The sequence below is a fragment of the Triticum urartu genome, chromosome 1A, assembly GCF_056163025.1.
Source record: "Triticum urartu cultivar PI428250 chromosome 1A, HENAU_Tu73, whole genome shotgun sequence".
Lineage (NCBI taxonomy): Eukaryota > Viridiplantae > Streptophyta > Magnoliopsida > Poales > Poaceae > Triticum > Triticum urartu.
Window position 1 is genome coordinate 57,688,103 of NC_141873.1, and position 24,634 is coordinate 57,712,736.

The following is a 24,634-nucleotide window of genomic DNA, read 5'->3' on the forward strand; positions in this document are numbered from 1 at the left end:
TTATGACGTCACCGGCCAAGCTGACGTAATCCAGTACGCAACGGCGACCGTTGCGAGCCGAGCCGACCGCACCGATCCGCTGCCTCGGCGCACGCGGTCGTCCACTCACCTCCCGCCACGCGTCCAACCCACCAACTGGCTGGCTCCTGGCAGGCTCGGTGCTCACCAACCAGCCTCCCCGATCACACGCCTCCCCGCTCGTGGCCGTTCGGCGGCCCCACGCGTCATTGACCCGCCAGGTAGTCCTAGTTTATGTTTTGCGGGCAGCCCCTTCACGTTGCAGTATTTTATTCATTTAAAACCTTCCTTCCTTCCCTTCTTCTTCTTCCTTCTTCTTCTCCCCTTCTCGCCCCCGCATTTCCGCTGGCCGCCGCTCCGCAGGAGACACGAGCTGCACGCCTCCTCTGACACCTGGTACGAATTCCCTCTCCCATCCCGCCTTCTCCTCTACTTGCTTCCAGGTACGAATGGATCGTGGCGAATCGAGAGGCCTTGCTGCGTTATCCTTCTTGTACTTTCGGTTGACATATGTTGGGCTTTGCTGTGTAGAGGGCAGGCAATTCATCAGAGAAGCGCATGCGCCTGAAATCTGTTCCTGGGTGAATACGGATTAAGGGACGTTTTTCTGGTAATTTTGGGCTAGTTGATGGGTCTCGTTTCATCCCGGGGTAGGTTTTTCTTGGGTGAGCGTCATGTGTTTGTTGTTTTGCCTATGGGGCGGAGTTTCTTCCAGACATCCCACGTGAGCTGTTTCTTGGCTGCCAAACCGAGTGTTTAGGCTTCTTGCTTGCTTGCGGCAATTTTCTTATGGAGGAAAACGTCGAGAAGGGGATCGGTTCGCTTTGGCTGTTTGCTAAGCAGCTCATGGCAGTTGCGCATTCGGTGATCCCGGTGCCCTTGTGCTTGATGTATGTTTATGTTTGCAACTATATATGGGGACTAGTTCTTCGTGGCATCGGATGTTCTGGTGCAAGTGCGGTATGCTTGATGCTAAAACGTGTATACTCAGGTCCAGACCATTTCGTGTTCTGTCCCATCCTAAAAACCCGACCAATGGGCACTCGTACCGGTGGCATTTTCAATTAAAAAGAAACTGCCATGAAAACACCCCACTGGGGCAAGGCAAGCCTGGGTGGCCTGGGCATGCACTTGTTTTATCCCATTCTGTGATTCAGGAACTTGTTGTCCTGAAAAATGTCGCTCTTTTCGTCTAACAAAACTGTTGCTTTCGAGGATGTTTTTTTAGTAGGCCTTTATGACCAGCTGTTTCTAAATGAGCAAAGAGTTACGTTCTGACCCACGCCCACCTTGGGAAATTCTTCTCTTCTCCCATGAGTATCTATTGAACTGGAATTTCAGAGAATATTCTCTGGCAGCTTAGTTTAGTAGCTTTTAAGGCATTTGCCCATTTACTGACTCCGTGACTGTCACTCCTGTTGGTTAGTTACTATAAAACAGCGGTTCTCATCACTGAGGCTGTCTTCCCAATTGTTTAGTTTTGATTCCACTAGTTTACAGTGGTTATGATGCTTCTAATGTTCACCCTAACAAATTAGGCTGTTAATACACATCACTGGAATAGTGGTAACTGTTGCCTCTTCATCAACCTGAGAACCTAATGCCACTCTCACAACCATAAGAAGAATAAGGACAGGCACATCTCTCCTTTTTCTGTAGATGACTAAATTGTTTGTAAATTTTGTAGGGAATGACTGGCTGTAGAAGTGCCCAAGCCTGTGGAGATCAGCTATACCAGCCTTGTTGGAATTGCCTGGAAAGCTGGATTACAGGCCTGTGTCCACGTTAAAATCATCATTTGGAGGTGAATGCTAGAATTTAATTCTCTTGTCATATAATGAGTTTCTGTCTGAACAGATACAGTGATAGTCAGTACTGTTACTCGGACACCAGATTTGATTTCTTTTGGGGAAATCAGCCCAGCAACACCAATTTACAACGCTAGGTCGTTGGGAATTTGAAAGATGGCCACAATGCCCTTATTCAATCTCTTAGGAAATGTATGACACATGTTTCTTCCACAGGCCATCTTTGCCAGTGTAGTGCTACAATGCCGCCTGACAAGTCAGGTGCTGTGGCTTCAGCCATGGTGGTGACAGCAGCTGCCTTTGCCTCAGTTTTGGCCTAGTCTTGTGCATAGCTAGCTGGCTGTTGTTTAAGCTTCGTTATTTCCACTTTCTTGGCGTTTTCTTCCTAGTACAAAAATGACACATTTTGATGCATCTTCGAGAAAAAAATATGCTTTAAATTCCTTTATCACCAACCCTCTATCATCAGTTGAGACGGGTTAGGGGTTATCTTTTTTATCATCTTTCAGTGTGTAAGTGCCATTTCCAATGTCACTTGTTTTGCAGTGCAGTTCTTTTAGCACTGTTTCTCATTTGCTGTGTTATTGTCATGACCACGTTAGGTGTTACTGAGCTAATTGGCACTTTATGCTTCCCCTTTAAAGAGTGATGTATCTAGAATAAACTATATGATCATTTTTTTTCTTGAATACGCACGAGTGTGCGTATCATTCATTAAAGAAGGAGGGGAAAGACATCCCAAAACTCCACACAGTTACAAATTTAGTTACACGGATTCCTCCATCAACATCCACTCCACATCTAACACATACTATCCATGCACTACCCACATTGCTATTCCCGCAAAGAAACCGTCAAGATCCCCTCTGAGTAGGCCGGCTTGCCTCCAAACTCTACCTTTGCTGTCAATCCTCTACAAAGCTCTACTGTTATCAACTTCTACGTATGACACCTTTTTGGAATTTTATCTATGGATAATTAGGAATAAGCAATAGCTATGTCTTTTGCATACAAACTTGATTAATTAAGAATAGTCACTAGTTACTATCTTTCACATACAGACTGTTTTTGTGATGTATCAATTGCGTTATTTAAGCATAGGTGTTCTGTGGATATCTAGCAATGGAAGGATCATTGGTTATGCTTGAGAAGTGATCAATGGTTTCGTAAATAGTATTGACTAAGTCAGTGGCCAAACATGTGCTCCAAACGGAAGACGTGTCATGGAGGACCATCTCAACAAGAGCAAGGCAGTCCTGCAATTGCTAATGAAGTGTTTGTCATTGATGAGGAGGTTTCCCATCTTACTAGGCTTAAATCAGAGCCAAGTGAGAGAACTCGTGCATGCCTTCATGCTGGCAAGAGCCATATCTCTACATTCAAGCTGTTGTCATCAAGAGAATCCAATCGCTCAGGATTTGGTAGATTCTCTTCAGCCGATTGCTCTTATGCTCTTCGCAAACACCTACCAGTAAGAGGCCCGTGGTGCGTTGATAGCATGGACTGCGCAGCATACATCTCACAATTCTCTTCGGATGGTTCTCTACTAATTGCTGGGTTTCGGGTATGTGATTACTATGATATTATGCAGAAGAATTTACTTCATATGTTTATATATGTTTACCGCTTCTTTGCTGTTTAACAATCTTCGATGCGAAAATGTAATCAGGGAGGCCGTATCAGAATCTATAACGCTGACAAAAAATGGAAGATCCACAAGGATATAAACTGCAAAAGTCTGCGGTGGACAGTATCAGATATTGCTCTCTCACCTGATCAACAATACCTAGTAAACCTCTTACGGATTGCTTATTTGGTTTCGTTGTAACCCTGTACATCTTTTTTACTCCATTTTAGCTTCTGTTTAACTTGTTTTTCTCCCGGGGAACCCATAAGCATGTTTACATGCTTGCCTGGATGTACTTTTACGCACTGTCCGTATTATGCTCATTGCCATACAAAATACTCTGCAGTGTGTCAGATTTCAAGTTACTTCGATGAATTTTACATCAAACTGGTTGGATGATTTTTCAGCATCTATTTTGTTCTTTGTTTCCTCATGTAAAAAATGTTAGGTAAAGGCAGAAGGATCCCTCCATTTAACTGTCCGCTGTTAGATAGAAGTGAGGCCTCTCCGCAAACGGATAGCATCCCAGCGGAGTCCGCATAGCTGACTCAAACGCGGGTGAGCGGGTTCAGCACCTTGAACTCCAGCCACTGAGCTAGCGCTTCTTTCTCCTTCCTCATATCAAGAGATTGACCCTTTGTTTATTTGTTCTCTCAAATTCAGTGTTAAGTTTATAGCCATCGAATAGTTTGTAATAAAGTGGTAGTGTTTCATATGTTTAGTGCCATATAATTTGCAGTTGCATTAGCATTTGAGCCTCATGAGCTACACTTTGTGCACCCTATGCACAATAATAAGTTATTAGATCATTTGACCCAGTCGTTATTTTATCAGTCAGATCAATAACAGTTATCAATCATAGGCTTATTTTCTCCAAAAAATGTTACCACCTCCCTCATATCTTGCTTGTTATTTGTCTCCAATATACAACTTTGGCTATTATTATTTTATTGAAACGTTATTAGAAATTATTTTTAACATATGACGAGATGAAATTATTTTATTCTGACAAATCTAGTAATAGTGCTTACAGTTGAGAAATCCTAATACTTCTGTATGTATTAGCGTATTAGTGTTCAAAGTTTTGAAGGGTTGACTGCTCACGTTCTGATAGTTAACTAAAAGAAATGGGGAAATAATTGGTACTCCCTCCGATCCAAATTAATTGTCACTTCTTTAGTAAAAGTTGTACTAAAGCTGCGACAATCGAAGGGAGTTGATTATTTCCTGCCGTTGATGTATTTCATCAGAGAAAATCGCCGCTTATTCTTGTTGATATTTTAGATACTTCCCTGTCTGTTTCTATACATTCTATAATATAGGAAAACTTTTAGACCTGAGTAAAAAGCAGGTAGACTTGCTTTTCTTGGCAACTTCACTAATAATATATTTTCAGTTCTTTTTCACCATTTTAGAAATACTCGTAAAAATTCCATCCATCATTTCTGGCAAATAATTATTAGCTCTTTCATTGACTTTATGAACTAGACTTGATGATAGTTTAAGTTCATTCACATATTTGTTTTATCCCTAAAGTGCTATTGATCTGTTTTGCAGGCATATTCCAGTCTGACCCCTACTGTTCACATAGTAAATGTTCAGAATGCTCTGAAGCAGTCACATGCTAATATTACAGTATGTCCTCTTCTCTAAATTACAATATGGTCAAGTCTACCTCTAGATAACCGAGTCACATACTGTTTGTTCTATGATAATTCCTGTCCAACAATTGTCATCAGCATGTTCATGAAAATATATCTTCTGGATTAAATATCCATGTGTTTCCTCTTTGAGAATTAATTTTTGGATAAAATAGTTGTATTCCTGGTATAAACCCTGAATCCGGAGCATAAGTTAACTGTGCTGTGCTCGATGGCAGTCCAGGGCTGATAGCCCCACAGAGCTGCGTTAGTAGGATAGGTAAAAGAATAGGCTGGGAGATAAGTGTCAAAAAACGTCTTGTATTAAGTTACAGAGGGAGTAATACGTTATTTCTTGCTTAACTGGTAATAAACTAGGGCAGGCATTAATACGTTATATAGCTCACATACAAAACTCTAGATAGAAGCATCAATTTGAAGCCTAAGAACACTAACAACTTGGAAAGATCTCTACAAGGAAACTCATCAAATCCTAACATAAGGAGACGGAGGATTATCTAGTATGCTGCCACTGACCCTCCCCGTCAGGAAATTCTAGCGCTATTGCCTATTGGTTGTCTGTCTATCTTTTAGTTCTCCTACAAAATAGTACTCTGAGGACATCAAGCCTGCCATTTCTGGTATCATTGTACCAATGTAAATGAATAAGAAACTCAACACATCCTGCCTGCCATTTGCATGATTGCCAAATGAATGTGCTTTATCTTGGCAAAAAAAAAGCTTATAACATTTATTTTGACCAGTTTTTTTCGCAATATGCTGTTTTTTTCACAAGCATTTATTTTATTTATCATAATGCAGGACATTCATGAGGGTTTGAATTTTTCTGCTGCTGACGATGAATCCTCCTTTGGAATATTTTCAATAAAGTTTTCAAAAGATGGCCATGAACTTGTTGTTGGAAACAGCAATGAGTCAATATGTATTTATGATCTTGGAGCAAACAAAGTGACAGAGCGCATTCATGCTCATGTGGTATGAAAGTCAAATGCCCTCTTTCTTTTGTTCCTTCCATAACCTGTCCTTCCAATGTACTGTACACAACACTGTTTGGTGATACACATATCTGCTTAGGTCATATTCATATGTACTTTTAAAATCATTTCAAGTATCTAATGTGAGCATTGTTACTGTTTGCATGCAAAGAAAATTAAAGGAGTTTGTTTGTACGATTTTAGTCTCCTGCGAATAGAAATGCACTTACATTATTAGTAAAAAAAGCATTTACATTGCATATTCTACATGCTTTTGTACTGCATCCTCTAATGGTTCGTTATGTCTGAAGTAATCATCCACATGAAGCATGGTGTTGCTTTAGGCATAGCAGATTGGAGTAATGAACCACAGCAAGCAATAGTTCTTGGTGGTGCTTTAAGCATAGCAGTTTGGATAGATACTGATAGCATGCTAGAAGCTGTGCCTTGTAGAGTACTGAACTGAAATAAAATTTGTGTTTGTAGGAGTCTCACAGTGTAGTGTAGTATCACATAAACACCTAATGCCTCTAAGAGGTATTTCCAAACCAGAAGCCAAAAGGAAAATGTCAAACAGTTTATGGCGTGCCATCACTATTCAAGGTGTTTGGCTTTCTGCAAAACTGCAGGGTGATGGTATATGGTGAAAGAAAACACTGTAAATGTTAGAACCGCTAAGTCTGAAGTAGATTAGATGGCAAGTAAATATATAAATCTCAGTAAAACCAATCACTATGTCAGCTGAAGCAGCAGCTGTGTTGGTAGTCCAGTGCAGGCTGGAAGTTTGTCTCCTTCGGGCCTGCAGTATTTGGCCTACGGATACATGAATAGATGTTTATGCAGTTTCAGTTTAAAGCAGCTGAACAATGCTACACTACTGGAACAGTGGTTACGGGACGTGACACAATGGTTGGGTCTATTCGCAAGTTGTGCAGTATAACACATGTTGCCCATGTGCATATCTAATGTTGCCGGATCTAACATAGTTTCGGAATGAACAATATGTATTTATTTTCTTGAGTACCTGATGTTCTATACAAAAGAGTTATGTTTGGTTTCTGGAAATCTTATTTTCAATTCCATTGGTTTTTAAAGGCTGATGTTAATGCGGTCACGTTCGCTGATGAATCTAGTGATGTCTTGTACTCCGGAAGTGATGATAGCCTCTGTAAGGTAAGCTAATTTCTTTGAACCTGATTATATATTATTCAAATCCCATTTCAAAAGATACATCTCACTGGTTCAGTAGAGAAGAAGTTATCTGGCATATGTAGCTGGCTAATTATACCAACAATCTGAAACATTAGTGAGTTCAAAAACTTATCGGCAATGCACAATGATTACTGCATGTGATATCTAATGTAATTTTCTTTGCTGAGTGCAAACTCCAACATGATTTATCTGGAACACATGATTCCTTTTTTTACCTGTCTAGGAAATGTGAAATCAATGAAAACCTGAAGACCCTTTAGAGTATCTAGTAACGTTCTCATTTAATCATTATTCACGGAGGATTGACTTGTTAGACAATGTTTTACAATCTTCAGGTGTGGGATAGGCGCTGCCACAAGAGCGCGAAACCAGTAGGTGTTTTGGCAGGTCATTTAGATGGAGTTACATTTATTGATAGCCGTGGAGACGGGCATTATTTCATCTCCAACTGCAAGGACCAGACTATTAAACTATGGGATATCAGAAAATTGTCCTCGGCTACGAAGGAGTAACTACCAAAACTTGTTTTACATGGTCATTTCTAGAAGTATTGATATTTGTTTATACTTGAAAATGATTATTACGTCGTAGGCAAGTAGGAAGGCAAACTCAGAATGTTCATTCAGATGATCAACTCTGGCAAAAGTCAACTGTGCCGAATTATATGTATTGAGTGGAGCTAATAGAATATATCGAGTTTTTCCTGTCTTCTATGAACATGTTTCTCCATACCAGAAATACTTGCAGAGGAGCCATAATTAACTTTAGTGGCTCACTTACTGGGCTGTTGATAATATTAATTCAAGATTTCTAGGGTTTATGGACTATGTTGGTAATTAATATTTTCAACATTATGGATTAAATGTTTTTTTGTCATTTTCTCTGGCTTTTTAGTATGTTCATGGCTTTATGTTTATCCTATGTGAACTCGTAAGGTTATTTATAATCCCAAGATCTATTTCCCTGTTTTATTCTAAATTTTCCGTACAACTGTTTTCTCAGCTGCACACCGAAAGCATACGAATGGGATTACAGATGGATGACCTATCCATCAGAAGCCCGATTTTTGAAGCATTCATATGATCAATCGCTAGCCACATTCAGAGGCCATTCGGTGTTGCGCACACTTATCCGTTGTTACTTTTCCCCAATGCACAGGTTAGTTGTGAACTTGTGATTGTTTTACTTCAACTCAATTTGAGTGTTTTCTTTCACTCGCTGCTGCATCACATAAATCTTTCTACAAACACCTGAAAGTCCTTCCTGCTGTAGGCTGTCTAAATTGGTTTTTTAGTGCAATAGGGCAAAAGCATGTAAATCATCTTTCTACAAACACCTGAATCCTTTTCAGATCCCACCTGGTGTGGGAGCTTCTAGCACTGGGTCTGTCCTTTTTTTAAATGTATGACGCAAAATGCTGCTTTTCGTTTCCACAAAGGTAAAAGCTCGTGGTAGTAGGAGGAGTGGCATAATAGAATACTATCATCAATTCATCATATCATGCAACGGTTTATACTGCTACGAGTTATGGTTGTTTTGTTTTATTGAGTAATATTGTTTGTCACCTTGTTATTTGTTGCAGCACAGGTCAGAGGTACATATACACAGGATCCAGTGACCAATGTGTCTATATTTATGATGTGGTATGAGCCTTAGATGCTTCCTTAAACTGCCCTTTTTAAATATGATTCTACTATTTGCAAATCCTGGTGGTTTTGTGTCCACATGGGTGAGCATTCCCATTTGATAGAAAGTGGATGACATACTATGAAACGTAGATATCATAGTTGTAGTAGATGGAATCATGTACACTTGTACACAACTGTGTCAGCAAAACTTGAACATAAAATCGAGGATTAAAAAAAATCCTGAAATTGTTTTTAAATCTAAAAGCTTTCCATATACAAACTTCATAAAAAACTCTTCCAACATTGATCAACCAACATTGATCAACTTATGAATATTTTTTAGAATGAGTGAAATGTTGTGTTAATTGGGATAATAAGCTACTCAAGGAAATTTTAGGTAAAAGAGTTATGTATTATGTCCATGTTGGTGAATAGACCATATGCTGCAGGTTTTAACTGTAATTATGACATTCTGACTATCTATAAGTATGGCCCTGAAGGAACAAATTATGAATCTGAATAATATCATGATTCTGTAGATTATAGTATAAGCTATGCTTTTCGATGCCTTGGTATAGCCAGGTTTAACCTCAAAGTATTTCAAAGGGTCTTATATGTATAGTTCAAATTTCTAATTGCCATCTTAAAGTTGCTATGTCCCTGCTTGGCTTGCAGGCCACTGGAAACGTTGTCGAAACACTCAAATGGCATGAATCGATCGTCAGAGATTGTTCCTGGCACCCGCACCTCCCGACGCTCGTTAGCTCTTCGTGGGACGGCTATCTGGTAAGGTGGGAAGCAACGGAGGATGACGACGACCCAACGACCCTCAATAAAGGGAAACAGAAGATGTGTCCAGAGGGATACACATTCACGCTGTAGAAACATCCCGTGGCAATGGCATGCCGCGGGTTGGCGCAAGCTTTTTCTCATGCAAGTATATATCAAAGCAGTGAGCCGTTGTACAGATTCATCACACTGTAGGAGTACATAGATTTTTTTCAAACCTCACGGTCTTTTAAAGGGTAATATGAAGGATTAGTTTAGGTCCGAAATACTTGCACAAATCCACAGTAGAGCATCAAGGAGTGTTGTGCTAGACTAGAGCTTTTTGTTATAAGAGGACACATTTATCTGTCCCCCCTTTGTAATAACAACTACGAGTAAGTTTTAATTGATGGGAGAGAAATGGTTCTTTAAGAGAATTTCTCGTCTCCTAATGTTGCCTGAATTCAACTAATGTTGGCCGAATTCTCGTCACCACGAAAGAGTGGATAGAATGCTTATTGATTTTTGGAAGTTTTTGTGTTAGCCAACTATTTTGTTAGGCAGAGTTGGCTTACGAGATTCTTTTCTCGCTTTATGTGCAATCCCCCCAACGCCAGCAAGCAAGTAAGACTACTACTATAATTTTTTGGACAAAACCAAATGATTATAGAATGTAGATTGAATAACCATGCTATCTTCGTGTAACTTGGTCATAGGGGACTTGCATGTTCCATCCCCCATCAGTTCTTATGCTAGAATAATAACATTGACATCCTATTGTACATGATCCAAGATTATTTTCACACTGGAAGAAAACTTGCTAAAGGAGTGAATATGTTGTGAAAAATAATAACATTCCGTTGGATCACGTCCAATCTATGTATTTGCCCTGGATTTCTAGGTAGTGGGAAATAGCAAGATATTCAACAATTACGGCTCGGGCCGTGGAATAGGGAAGACCTTTCAAAAAAGAAAACTGGAAATGGGGAGAGCAGTCATGTTCGAAAATTTTCTTGCAGGAATGTCTTAAGGCGGTTAAGGGGCACAACGGCTCCAGCTTTGCCTTCATGTAAAAGATCGCACAACAGTACAACAGATCAGATGGCCGAGTTGGTCTAAGGCGCCAGATTAAGGCTCTGGTCCGAAAGGGCGTGGGTTCAAATCCCACTCTGGTCAATTTCCCTTTTTTCCTCTATATAATAAAGAAAACACGATTTCTCGTACGATGACATTTTCTTTTCTTTTACGAATGAATGAACATGTTCGTGTAATTTCCTTTTTTTCCTCTATATAATAAACAAAACACGATTTCTCGTACGATGACATTTTCTTTTCTTTTACGAATGAATGAACATGTTTGTGTAATTTCCTTTTTTTCCTCTATATAATAAACAAAACACGATTTCTCGTACGATGACATTTTCTTTTCTTTTACGAATGAATGAACATGTTCGTGTAATTTCCTTTTTTTCCTCTATATAATAAACAAAACACGATTTCTCGTACGATGACATTTTCTTTTCTTTTACGAATGAATGAACATGTTCGTGTAATTTCCTTTTTTTCCTCTATATAATAAACAAAACACGATTTCTCGTACGATGACATTTTCTTTTCTTTTACGAATGAATGAACATGTTCGTGTAATTTCCTTTTTTTCCCTCTATATAATAAACAAAACACGATTTCTCGTACGATGACATTTTCTTTTCTTTTACGAATGAATGAACATGTTCGTGTCTTCCAATGCGTCCAGACTTTCATGACAAAAATGCATTTATGGTGATTTGAGGGAAAGAAACTTACTAGTCAATTTTTTGATCTTTATCCTTGCAAAGAAAAAAAAGATTTTATTCACACGGGTTTTCAAACACCTAACCTTCTACCAATGACAAGTTCAAGTGTAGCCCAACTCATACACATATTCAATAGATAACTAACGCTGGCCCAAAAAACAGACACTATTTATCCGCGAACTTGTCTAGACTCGTCCGCAGATAGTGATACGGGAGCCATTCATCCAATGCTTGCTGAAAACCTCCGACCGCAATACAAAATCAAACATAATTCATGCAAATATGACGGAATTCATTCTAGTGGTCATAAGTTCAGACATAATTTACATAATCCAGATGATATTTTGTTCGTTCAAGATGGCTCGCTCTCCCTCCCGTCCCCTCCCCTCCCTCTCGGGCGGAGCAACTAATGCGCCATTAAAGCAAGCCAACCCCCATCTTCCCACCCACCCCTGCATCTCGTCGAGTTCTCCCCGCCCAAAATCCCCATCTGAGATTCCGCATGGCTGGAGCGCGTCGCCGCGGCGTGCGGGTTCGCTGGCTTGCGCCGGTGGCACGGGTAGCGGAACCGCGGGAACTTCCACCCCCTGCAGCGGTGCCGCTACCCGACCCGCACTCGTCGGAGGCTCGCCGCGAGATGTGTCGGGTGGTGATGGAGCACTTCCCCAACCGAGACGAGTGGGGGGAGATCCACCTCCACATCCTCCGCCACACGAACTTCGTCGAGCGCGCGCGCTTCATCGGAGACGACGGCTGCGAGGATCTGGAGCTCCTCTTGATGAGGACATGACTACCTTGGATACGACCAAAAATATTGCATACATGCATATTTGTCAGGTGATTTCTAATGCAAACTATTCAATAATCTATTTATGTTATCCAGAACAAAAATACTTCACACACTTTTGTGTTTTGTCTAATTGCAGGTGTATGGGACATTTGTACAATCCACATATGAAGACAAGGGAAAAGGAGAAGTTTAGGTTGTGTTCAAAAAGTCCTCTCACGTCACTTTTGGGTCAAGAGAAGATAGAGTCCAAGTCTCTCACGTTTTGGATTCAGATTCGGACTGCACAGACATACCTGACTCAAAACGCCAACAACTTTTTCATACGGACTCCGAATTGGGTGATTCTTTTTTTGTTGGAAACTAGATTTCGTGCTCTTTCCAACCCAATTGGATTCACCTTCAAATTCATCCGGAGCGTTGAGTTACGGACGAAACAATCTGACGTTGCAGCAGAATCCGAGTCAAACTACAAGCCCAAAGGTGTTGCATCACCTCCACTTGGGCCCATGAGCCTTGTACGACCTAGAGATAGATCTATTCATCCTTGGTCCAAGCCAGTCTGAGCCTTTGCAATTTTCTTTTCATTACTTGCATAGTTGAATTATCGGTTGCATCGTCGTGTCGAGTTGCTGGTCTTAGTGTCTAGTTCGTTTAGAGTTTCGAGTTCTGTTCACATTAGTCACGCCACCGCTGCATCATTATCTCTTCCGCTGTCCACCATCCATCCATCAATTTCCACCACGTGCTACCCACCATTCATTGTCATAATAATAGTTGAGATCATTCACATCTTCACTTGATCCAATCTGCATCTTATCTAGTTTGTTTTGGAAAGAGGGAGAAAAAAAGAGAGAAAAAAAAGAGAGAAAAAAAAGAGAAAAAAAGAGAAAAAAAAGTCAGAGAAAAAAAGGAGAGAAAGAAAAAAAAGTGTGAGGAAAAAAAAGAGAGAAGAAAAAAAAAACAAAATTCGGATCTTTTTAGACTCAATCTCGTAGTTGAATTCGGATTGGAATCTGTTTTGTGCACTGTTCAGTAAAACAGGCATAACTTCCTCATACGAAGTCCGTTTTGCCTCCGCGAGTACTGAAACGAAAGATAGCGACGAGCCGCATCTAAATAGTTGAAGAAGCTAGTTCAATATTTGGCACCTCAAATCGGCTTCTAAATAGGTCTTTTTGCCCTCTGAAGTTCATGAACACAGCTTATTCCAGTTTTTCAGGACAATTTTCGAATTTTTTGACTCCTCATATCAATTCAGAATTGAGTGATTCCTTTTGTGTTTGAAAGCTTGATTCAATACCATTCTTGAAAAAAAATCGGCACAAACTTTTTCAGAGGAAAGTTGGAGACAAAGTTGTTGATATATCCTGCTTGGCTGTTGTTTCACATCATTATCTTTACTGCCGTTGTGATCTTCACTTATATCTTGCTGTCCAGAGCTACTTAGTATCCTTCATTGATGCTAGTTGTGCTACGACGTGACCTCATTAGTGTTCTAGGCTCGCGTCTCTAGTTCGTTCTAGCCTAGGACCAGCATAGTACCGTCGTTGAGCGTTTATTCAACATTGCATCTCTGAATTGATTATTGCTAATCTTTTGCTACCATATATAGCCAACTCAGCTCCACATATTTCTACACCGTGTATACGCATGTTCCCCTGGCAATCGCTTTACACAATCTTCGGAGTTATTTGACACCGCTGGTTGCCTGTCACCACCTGCCGCATGGTAAGAACTTGTAAGATATTGATATTTGCTTTACTGTGAGCACTTTACAACCACATCCTAGTAGTTCATAGGAACATTATTCTCGAATTTTGGTTCTTGTTTCTACTAATCATGATAGGTTCCAGAGATAGAAGTTCTTGGACGACGGACACATCTTCACCATCACGAGAGTTGGGACAACACACACAAGCATATGGTCAGGTTATCTCTTTACCATCATTTGAGGGTAGATTTAATCCTGCTATTTATCTAGCTTGGGAGCTTGAAGTAGAACAAGTTTTTAGTCACCATGATTTTTCTGAACTTGAGAGAGTACGAGCTACCATTAGAGCATTTACTGGTTTTGCTTCTGTTTGGTGGAGTGTACATTGTAAGAAAAACATTGATAACCAACCCACAACTTGGAAAGTTTTGAAAGCTGTAATGAGACAACAATTTTTTCCTCCTTACTATCGTCGTGAATTGCGTTGCAAATTGGAGCAATTAAAACAAGGCAGTAACAATGTTCATGCTTACTACCAAGAGTTCAAATCTTATATGCATCATTGTGATATAGAAGAATCTGAGGATGATACAATGAATAGATTTTTTGGTGGTTTGAACCATGATATTCAGGCAAGATTTTGGTATATTCCTCGTTGCATTACTGGTATGTATGTCCGTGCTTGTACCTTTGAGAGACAGATACAGGAGGATGCATTGGGTGACTACAACAACTACTATTCCAGTTCATGCTCACCATCGCCGGTTGGTTACTCCACTATTGCACCTACTAGAGCAGCCTCACCTCGGATTGTGAGCGCAATATCATCTCAAGAGTATGGTACATTGTCAACGTCCGTACCTACATCAGCTACATCTTTGCGAGGTAACAGTAAAGGTATTGATGATATAACTTCACATGAGAATGAAGCATGCCTAGTTAACTTGAATGCATCATGTGTTGAGTTACCTGTTGATTTGAGCACACCACCTATTTTAGAGACTCTTGTTACTGTCATGAATGCGTCATGTGATCAAACAACTGAAAATATCAACAATTTTGAGTGCACCCATTGAATTAACTGTTGATGCAAAAGAACCAATGTTTAATCATTTTGATATGACCTCTAATCTTGATGATGATTCTGTGTCCAATGACTTATTGCATGTTTGCCTATTTAAGCATGTTGTAGCATGTAAATTTGATGCAAGTAAGGTTTATTTATCGAAGTTAGGATGGTTTAATGATGAACATTGCCAATCTTTTGAAGAGAATAAGAGCTTCACTTATATGTGCAAACTGAGTTCCAATATTTTCATGCCTTCTACTTCCTGTGATAATTTTTTGGCTTTAGATTTTATGAACAATGAAAGTTACTCATGTATACATGTGACATATGTGCAAAAATCAAGGGAAGTTAAAATGGATGACATATACATATACAACATGTACACCTTGTCTCTTTTGTTAGCCACATTTCAGATTAAGCAATGCCGAGGACGGCTTTATTTTCAAAAAGGGGAGGATGATGAGGACATGACTACCTTGGATACGACAAAAAATATTGCATACATGCATATTTGTCAGGTGATTTCTAATGCAAACTATTCAATAATCTATTTATGTTATCCAGAACAAAAATACTTCACACACTTTTGTGTTTTGTCTAATTGCAGGTGTATGGGACATTTGTACAATCCACATATGAAGACAAGGAAAAAAGAGAAGTTTAGGTTGTGTTCAAAAAGTCCTCTCACGTCACTTTTGGGCCAAGAGAAGATAGAGTCCAAGTCTCTCACGTTTTGGATTCAGATTCGGACTGCACAGACATACCTGACTCAAAACGCCAACAACTTTTTCATACGGACTCCGAATTGGGTGATTCTTTTTTTGTTGGAAACTAGATTTCGTGCTCTTTCCAACCCAATTGGATTCACCTTCAAATTCATCCGGAGCGTTGAGTTACGGACGAAACAATCTGACGTTGCAGCAGAATCCGAGTCAAACTACAAGCCCAAAGGTGTTGCATCACCTCCACTTGGGCCCATGAGCCTTGTACGACCTAGGGTTAGTTTTAGGCTGCCTTGGGACGTCCTCCCACCTCCTTGGCCGCCACCCCTTGCTCCTATATAAGTAGATCCATCTAGTAGCTTTTTCCTTGGGATTTGTTTAGTTAAAAGTTAGCCATTGCAACTTCGTGTACTTCGTTTGTGTCCAACGACCAGACCAAGACCGCTTACGGATCCCCACCATTATCAATACTTCATATATATTTGCGATATTCAGATTGCTTTATCATATTCTTGCTCGTTCTTCGATTACTTGCAGGAATAGACCTTCGTGGTCAGGCTGACCGTGCTTCCAGCATCGTCAGTAACCTCAGGAGATTGGTTTAGCGGTTGCTAAGGCGCAACGTCGTGCACGTTTGTAGTCGGATCGTCAAAGTCGTCTCCACCAAATCGATAGTTATCATCTCATCGAAAGATCGGGACCCTCGCCTCTATCACCTCTTCTGGGCGATCCAGGAGGCGGAGTCGTCGGATCTGCGGCAGGCTGCGCGGTGGGAGAACTCCAGGACGGCGAATCCCTCAAGGCTCAACATCCACCTGCCGTCATGGGAGGGCATCGCCAACATCCCGCCGGAGTTCCTCCCTCCGAGGATCGTCTGGCCCCAACGCCGTCAGTAGATCGGCTGCCCCAACTGGTTCAAACACAGCGACGACCCATCGATCCCCCACCTTGGCTTGGTGAGTTAGGCATACATATTCGTGCCAATTTAACTCTTAAGTCTCGATTGAGGGATTTTTGTTTGCGCCGATTGGGGATGTTAGATCGAGTTGGGTCGAATATTCACCTGTCTGATAAGGATTCGGTAGTAGAGTCGGGGGTTTTCCCTCTTGTTCCAATGAACAGTAAGGATCGTGTGGCTGCTTCTACAGCCGGGGAGACCTCGTCAGAGTTGGTTTCCGGCGAGGGGCTCAGTCATGTTTTAAATTCTAGACCCAAACCAGGGGGACGACTCCTTGCCATTCTTCCCCTTCAAATCCAGTGTTGCCTGGCCCCACACCCAAGTTACATGTGCTTGGGGAGAAAACGAGTAGGGTGAGGCGATTACGTAAAGGGGAATCCCTAGAAAACGTGGAGGAGCACTTTGGCCAGCTTTGGCTTATCCCTTCCCCCCCTCGCCGTCACTATCCCAAAAACCCTACCCCACAGCCGCAAACCAACCCTAAAGTCGGGTTCCTTTGTTGGATCCGGAGAGACCTGGTCGAGAGCAACTCCTTCTCAGCCGCTGATTGTTATCCTGCATCAAGTCGAACATTCGACCCACCACCAAAACAAATCAAGGTTGCTCGTGAAGGGATCGGGCCTGGTTCACTCTCCTTTGCGGAGGTTGTGAAGCGTGGGTCGAAGATGGCCGATCCCCGTGCAGGAGGGAGAAACAATCTTGCTGCCGTCCAGTCAAGGGAACGGGGCAGAAATCCACCTCCTTCGCTGGGCGGAAGCCATCTGCGCTTGTTGCGAAGGAACAAGCCCCTTCCCCCAAGCCTACCAGATCCACACTCAGGTACAATCTTCTCAATCTGCAGAGGTTGAAGTGGAACAAGTCCTTGATCCTAGGTATAAGGATATGATTTGCTTCAACTGGGGTGGGCCTGGGCATTATGTTGGGAACTGCGTGAAGCCAAAAGCTTGTTTTATGTGTCAGCAGAATCACAATGTAAACAACTATGCGGCGTGGTCTAAGATACAACCTACTGCCGCCTTCTTTGGCATTGGAGCTCAAGGTCTTGGTTTCTACCATGTGGACATCCCTGTTGCTAATGAGTCAAAGTGGTTAAACTTTCAGAACTGTGCGGTGGTGAATATCTTAAAAGGAGAAGTGGATTGTTCTAAACTGATGGAACTGCTATCTGCTACTTTCTGCAAGACCAAACACTGGCCATGGCAAATCAGAGGGCTCTCCAGCAAGACCTTTTTGGTCAGATTTCCCCCTGGAAGAAAGTGGAAGACCTCATTGAACTGCTTGGGTTCTCCCTACCACAAGATGTGAATGTTACTTTAACTAAATGGAAAGGAGGGTGTGAACCTTTTGGGGAGCTGGTTGAAGCATGGGTGTTAATTGAGGGTATTCCCCCAAAATGGCGTACTTGGAAAGTTTTTGCTCAAATTGCTTCGCTATTTGGGGTGCTTACAGATGTGGACTGGAATGGGATGTTTAGGACTTTTTTTTGAGAATGTTAGAATTAAAATAGCCTGCAGGGATCCAACTAAGTTTCCTTTTGAGAGACTGATTGAGATGAAGAAAAAGTTGTTCCTGCTTGGTTTCACTGTAGAAGGCTTTGAGCAGACAGGTGGAGTTGACTCTGTCATTGATGTGGATGATGATGAAGATGGTGATAAAGAAGATGAGAGAGCAGAGGGAGAGCAAGTTGATAAGGACAGTGGGACTCATGGAGAACATGCATCTGGTGGATCAGGTGATGGTGGTCTGGCCATTGATGAATTGGACAAAGCTAACTTCTCAACCAAACATGGGTCCTCAAACAAATATGTTGCTCAAAGTTAGGTGGTTACACCTATGGAACATGGCCATGATGCTGACCAGTTCATTATGAAATGTGCTTTGGCTAATGTTGACCTTGGTGGTACATCTTCTGATGTACATGATCCTAAGTCTGGCTGTGTTGGCAATCTTATAGAACAACACAAAACTGCCGATGGGAAGGAAAGAGAGGATGAAGGAATGGTGACTCAAAAAGCCCCCTCTCCATCTGAGAAGAATGACACACACATGACATCTAAGAAGAGTGCTGGTGGTATGGAATATTGTGAGGATCTGCTAAGATCAGTGGATATATCTGATTCTGAAAATGAGGAGACAAAAGAAGAGGAGTTGGGGGTTCCCCCCTTGAGGCTGTTCAAATCCTACAAAGTGAGACTTGGAAGAGATCCCTGCTGGAATCACTTAACCAAACCCAAAATGATGATGCCATTCATGAGAAGAAGCCAAGGTGGGGGCCCGTGCTAGCTCAGAGGCCTGCTGCCAGAGGACATGGGAATGTTAACATCATGGAGAAAGCTGCTGCATATAAGAGGAGGAAGAACTTGGAGATACCACAATTTAAAGGTAAATCCTTTTCCATTGTTGATAAGTCTATTCTTGCTGATTAAATGAGTCAAATGAATTTAACTATTGGGGGGTGAAACTCAAAAGAACCTCACCATTGATGAGATGATAGTTATGGAGAAAGAGAGATGCTTGGTTTTTGCCAATAATAATCTCGAATTAGTTCTTCCTGATAATCTTGACATTGATTCTAATGAGTTAGTACACCTGGGGGTGCCTTTTCCTTGGAGCCAGTTGGCACGGCTGATGCTGCTAGGGGAACACCTGCTGTTCTAACTAAAGCCAAGCCTTGTGGCTTATCCCACCCTTTTAAAATCAATTAGATATGATAGGTCTTGTTTGGAATATTAGGGGTCTTGGGCAACATGGGAAGATACAGTACCTGTGTGATACTATTGCTAAGTATGATCCTGGCTTTATTGGATTTCAAGAAACAAACAAAGAAATTATTTTTGAGGGTTTCCTCAAAACTATTGATAGGTTTGATAATTTTGTGTGGCATTTCTTGCCAGCTGACAACACTGCTGAGGGTATCCTGTTAGGATTTAATAAAATGAATTTTGAGGTAGTTAGTTTTATCAACCAAAGATTATCTATTGTTGCTACTATGAAAAATAAGTCTGATGGCTTTGTCTGGCAAATGGTGTTAGTTTATGGGTCTGCCTATCCTGAATTTAAAATGGATTTTGTGGCTGAATTACATGATGCTTTATCAAATGCTTCATATCCTATCATGATTTGTGGGGATTTCAATCTGGTTAGGAATGAGAATGAAAAAAATACTGGTTTAATTAATCAACGGACTACATTTTTATTTAATGATTGGATCAATAGATGGGCCCCGATGGAGATTTCTATCTCTAATAGAGTGTTTACTTGGTCTAACAATCAGATTTCCCATGTGTTTGCTGCGTTGGATAGAGTGTTTATTTCTGTGGACTGGGATGCACATTTTCCTTTCTCTACTTTGTCAGCCCTTCCCAGGGTGGGGAGTGATCACACTCCTCTAGTCCTGGATACTGGTGCTAGAGCCCCATCCAACCCCAAACCTTTTAGGTTTGAGAAATGGTGGCTCTCCCAACCAGGTTTCCATCAAATGGTCACAAAAGCCTGGAATTCTATGTCCTCATCCAAATCCTCAGCTGATAATTGGATGATTAAGATGTTGGGGAACGTAGCAGAAATTCAAAATTTTCCTACGTGTCACCAAGATCTATCTATGGAGAAACCAGCAACGAGGGGAAGGAGAGTGCATCTACATACCCTTGTAGATCGCTATGCGGAAGCGTTCAAGAGAACGGGTTGAAGGAGTCGTACTCGTCGTGATCCAAATCACCGGAGATCCTAGTGCCGAACGGACGGCACCTCCACGTTCAACACACGTGCAGCCCTGTGACGTCTCCCATGCCTTGATCCAGCAAGGAGAGAGGGAGAGGTTGAGGAAGACTCCATCCAGCAGCAGCACAACGACGTGGTGGTGGTGGAGGAGCGTGGTACTCCAGCAGGGCTTCGCCAAGCATCGCAAGAGACGAGGAGGGAGAGGGGTAGGGCTGCGCCAAGAAGGAGAGGAACTCATGTGTCTTGGGCAGCCCAAACCTCAAGTATATATAGGGGGAGGGGAGGGGCTGCGCCCCCACCTAGGGTTCCCTCCCTAGGGGTGGTGGCAGCCCCCCAGATCCCATCTGGGTGGCGGCCACAAGGGGGAGAGGGGGAGGCGCACCTGGGGTGGGCCTTAGGGCCCATCTGCCCTAGGGTTTGCCCCCCTTCCCTCTTGGAGGCGCCTTGGGCCTTGGTGGGGGGGCGCACCAGCCCACCTGGGGTTGGTCCCCTCCCACACTTGGCCCATGCAGCCCTTCGGGGCTGGTGGCCCCACTTGGTGGACCCCCGGACCCCTCCGGTGGTCCCGGTGCACTACCGGTAAAACCCAAAACTTTTCCGGTAACCAAAACAGGACTTCCCATATATAAATCTTTACCTCCGGACCATTCCGGAACTCCTCGTGACGTCCGGGATCTCATCCGGGACTCCGAACAACATTTTGTAACCACATACAAACTTCCTTTATAACCCTAGCATCATCGAACCTTAAGTGTGTAGACCCTACGGGTTCGGGAACCATGCAGACATGACCGAGACGTTCTACGGTCAATAACCAACAGTTGGATCTGGATACCCATGTTGGTTCCCACATGTTCCACGATGATCTCATCGGATGAACCACGATGTCGAGGATTCGATCAATCCCGTATTCAATTCCCTTTGTCTAGCGGTATTGTACTTGCCCGAGATTCGATCGTCGGTATCTCGATACCTTGTTCAATCTCGTTACCGGCAAGTCTCTTTACTCGTTCCGTAACACATCATCCCGTGATCAACTCCTTGATCACATTGTGCACATTATGATGATGTCCTACCGAGTGGGCCCAGAGATACCTCTCCGTTTACACGGAGTGACAAATCCCAGTCTCGATTCGTGCCAACCCAACAGACACTTTCGGAGATACCTGTAGTGTACCTTTATAGCCACCCAGTTACGTTGTGACGTTTGGCACACCCAAAGTATTCCTACGGTATTCGGGAGTTGCACAATCTCATGGTCTAAGGAAATGATACTTGACATTAGAAAAGCTTTAGCATACGAACTACACGATCTTTGTGCTAGGCTTAGAATTGGGTCTTGTCCATCAAATCATTCTCCCAATGATGTGATCCCATTATCAACGACATCCAATGTCCATGGTCAGGAAACCGTAACCATCTATTGATCAACGAGCTAGTCAACTAGAGGCTTACTAGGGACATGGTGTTGTCTATGTATCCACACATGTATCTGAGTTTCCTATCAATACAATTCTAGCATGGATAATAAACGATTATCATGAACAAGGAAATATAATAATAACTAATTTATTATTGCCTCTAGGGCATATTTCCAACAGTCTCCCACTTGCACTAGAGTCAATAATCTAGTTCACATCGTCATGTGATTAACACTCACAGGTCACATCACCATGTGACCAACATCCAAAGAGTTTACTAGTGTCACTAAACTAGTTCACATCATCATGTGATTAAGACTCAATGAGTTCTGGGTTTGATCATGTTTTGCTTGTGAGAGAGGTTTTAGTCAACGGGTCTGCAACATTCAGATCCGTATGTACTTCGAAAATCTCTAGGTCATATTATAAATGCTGCTTCCACGCTCCACTTGGAGCTATTCCAAATGGTTGCTCCACTATACATATCCGGTTTGCTACTCAGAGTCATTCGAATAGGTGTTAAAGCTTGCATCGATGTAACCCTTTACGCCGAACTCTTTATCACCTCCATAATCGAGAAACATGTCCTTATTACTCCAAGGACAATTTTTGACCGCTATCTAGTGATCCACTCCTGGATCACCTTTGTACCCTCTTGCCAGACATGTGGCAAGGCACACATCAGGTGCGGTACTTAGCATGACATACCGTATAGAGCCTATGAAAAAGCATAGGGGACGACCTTCGTCCTTCCTCTTTCTTCTGCCTTGGTCGAGCTTTAAGTCTTAACTTCATACCTTACAACTCAGGCAAGAACTCCTTCTTTGGCTGATCCATCTTGAACACCTTCAAGATCATGTCAAGGTATGTGCTCATTTGAAAGTACCATTAAGCATTTTTTGATCTATCCTTATAGATCTTGATGCTTAATGTTCAAGTAGCTTAATCCAGGTTTTCCATTGAAAGACACCTTTCAAATGACCCTATATGCTTTCCAGAAATTCTACGTCATTTCTGATCCACAATATGTCAACAACATATACTCATCAGAAATTCTATAGTGCTCCCACTCACTTCTTTGGAAATACAAGTTTCTCATAAACTTTCTATACACCCAAAATCTTTGATCATCTCATCAAAGCATACATTCCAACTCTGAGATGCTTACTCCAGTCCTTAGAAGGATTGCTGGAGCTTTGCATACTTATTAGCATCTTTCAGGATTGACAAAACCTTCCGGTTGTATCACATACAACCTTTCCTCAAGAAAATCGTCGAGGAAACAATGTTTGACATCCTATCTGCAAGATTTCATAAATAATGCAGTAATCACTAATATAATTCCAACAGACTCTTAGCATCGCTACGAGTGAGAAAGTCTCATCATAGTCAACTCCTTGAACTTGTCGGAAAAAAAATCTTAACGACAAGTCGAGCTTTCTTAATGGTGATACTTACCATCATTGTCCGTCTTCCTTTTAAAATCCATCTGTACTCAATAGCCTTACGGCCATCGAGCCGTTCTGCCAAAGTCTACACTTTGTTTTCATACATGGATCTTCTCTCGGATTTTATGGCCTCGAGCCATTTATCGGAATCCGGGCCCACCATCGCTTCTCCATGGCTCGTAGGTTCATTGTTGTCTAGCAACATGACTTCCAAGACAGGATTACGTACCACTCTGAAGTAGTATGCATCCTTGTCATCCCACGAGGTTTGGTAGTGACTTGATCTGAAGTTTCATGATCACTATCATAAGCTTCCACTTCAATTGGTGTAGGTGCCACAGGAACAACTTCCTGTGCCCTGCCACACACTAGTTGAAGAGACGGTTCAACAACCTTATCAAGTCTCCACCATCCTCCCACTCAATTCTTTCGAGAGAAACTTTTCCTCGAGAAAGGACCCGATTCTAGAAACAATCCCTTATTGCTTTCGGATCTGAGACAGGAGGTATACCCAGCTGTTTTGGGTGTCCTATGAAGATGCATTTATCCGCTTTGGGTTCGAGCTTATCAGCCTGAAACTTTTTTCACATAAGCGTCGCAGCCCCAAACTTTTAAGAAATGACAGCTTAGGTTTCTCTAAACCATAGTTCATACGGTGTCATCTCATCGGAATTACGTGGTGCCCTATTTAAAGTGAATGCGGTTGTCTCTAATTCCTAACCCATAAACTATCGTGGTAATTCTATAAGAGACATCATGGTATGCATCATATCCAATAGGGTGCAGTTATGATGTTCGGACACACCATCACACTATGGTGTTCCAGGCTGTATTAGTTGTGAAACATTTTCCACAATGTCTTAATTCTGTGCCAAACTCGTAATTCAGATATTCATCTCTATGATCATATCATAGATATTTTATCCTCTTGTCACGACGATCTTTCAACTTCACCCTAAAATTACTTGAACCTTTCAATAATTCAGACTCGTGATTCATCAAGTAAATATACTCAACATCTACTCAAATCATCTGTGAAGTAAGAACATAACGATATCCACTACATGCCTCAGCACTCATTGGACTGCACACATCAAAATGTATTACTTCCAACAAGTTGCTTTCTAGTTCCATTTTACTGAAAACGAGGCTTTCAGTCATCTTGCCCATGTGGTATGATTTGCATGTCTCAAGTGATTCAAAATCAAGTGAGTCCAAACGGTCCATTTGCATGGAGTTTCTTCATGCATATACACCAATAGACATGGTTCGCATGTCTCAAACTTTTCAAAACCGAGTGAGC

General features: G+C 41.8%; 1 protein-coding gene, 1 non-coding gene and 1 pseudogene across 4 annotated transcripts; all 3 read left to right on the top strand.

Annotated features, from left to right (window-relative positions):
* Nucleotides 1-266: 266 nt before the first annotated feature.
* On the top strand, nucleotides 267-10,133 carry LOC125545994 (LEC14B protein). 3 transcript variants are annotated; one of them, XM_048710078.2, is made up of 11 exons: nucleotides 267-414; nucleotides 1,706-1,822; nucleotides 2,923-3,390; nucleotides 3,496-3,615; nucleotides 5,011-5,088; nucleotides 5,916-6,089; nucleotides 7,184-7,261; nucleotides 7,636-7,808; nucleotides 8,303-8,458; nucleotides 8,883-8,943; nucleotides 9,604-10,133. In XM_048710078.2, exons 3-11 carry the CDS (start codon nucleotides 3,025-3,027, stop codon nucleotides 9,808-9,810), a joined length of 1,413 nt encoding a protein of 470 aa, XP_048566035.1. In that variant the 5' UTR covers nucleotides 267-414; nucleotides 1,706-1,822; nucleotides 2,923-3,024; the 3' UTR covers nucleotides 9,811-10,133. The 3 variants fall into 3 exon arrangements, with proteins under 3 accessions (XP_048566035.1, XP_048566031.1, XP_048566040.1); XM_048710074.2 differs by having other exon boundaries at nucleotides 2,928-3,390; XM_048710083.2 differs by having other exon boundaries at nucleotides 2,928-3,390; nucleotides 8,888-8,943.
* Nucleotides 10,134-10,791: 658 nt separating this feature from the next.
* Nucleotides 10,792-10,872, top strand: TRNAL-AAG (transfer RNA leucine (anticodon AAG)). Its single transcript has one exon. It is a non-coding gene; the product is annotated as a tRNA-Leu (tRNA).
* Nucleotides 10,873-17,624: 6,752 nt separating this feature from the next.
* On the top strand, nucleotides 17,625-18,563 carry LOC147989990 (uncharacterized; annotated as a pseudogene).
* The last annotated feature ends 6,071 nt before the right edge of the window (nucleotides 18,564-24,634 follow it).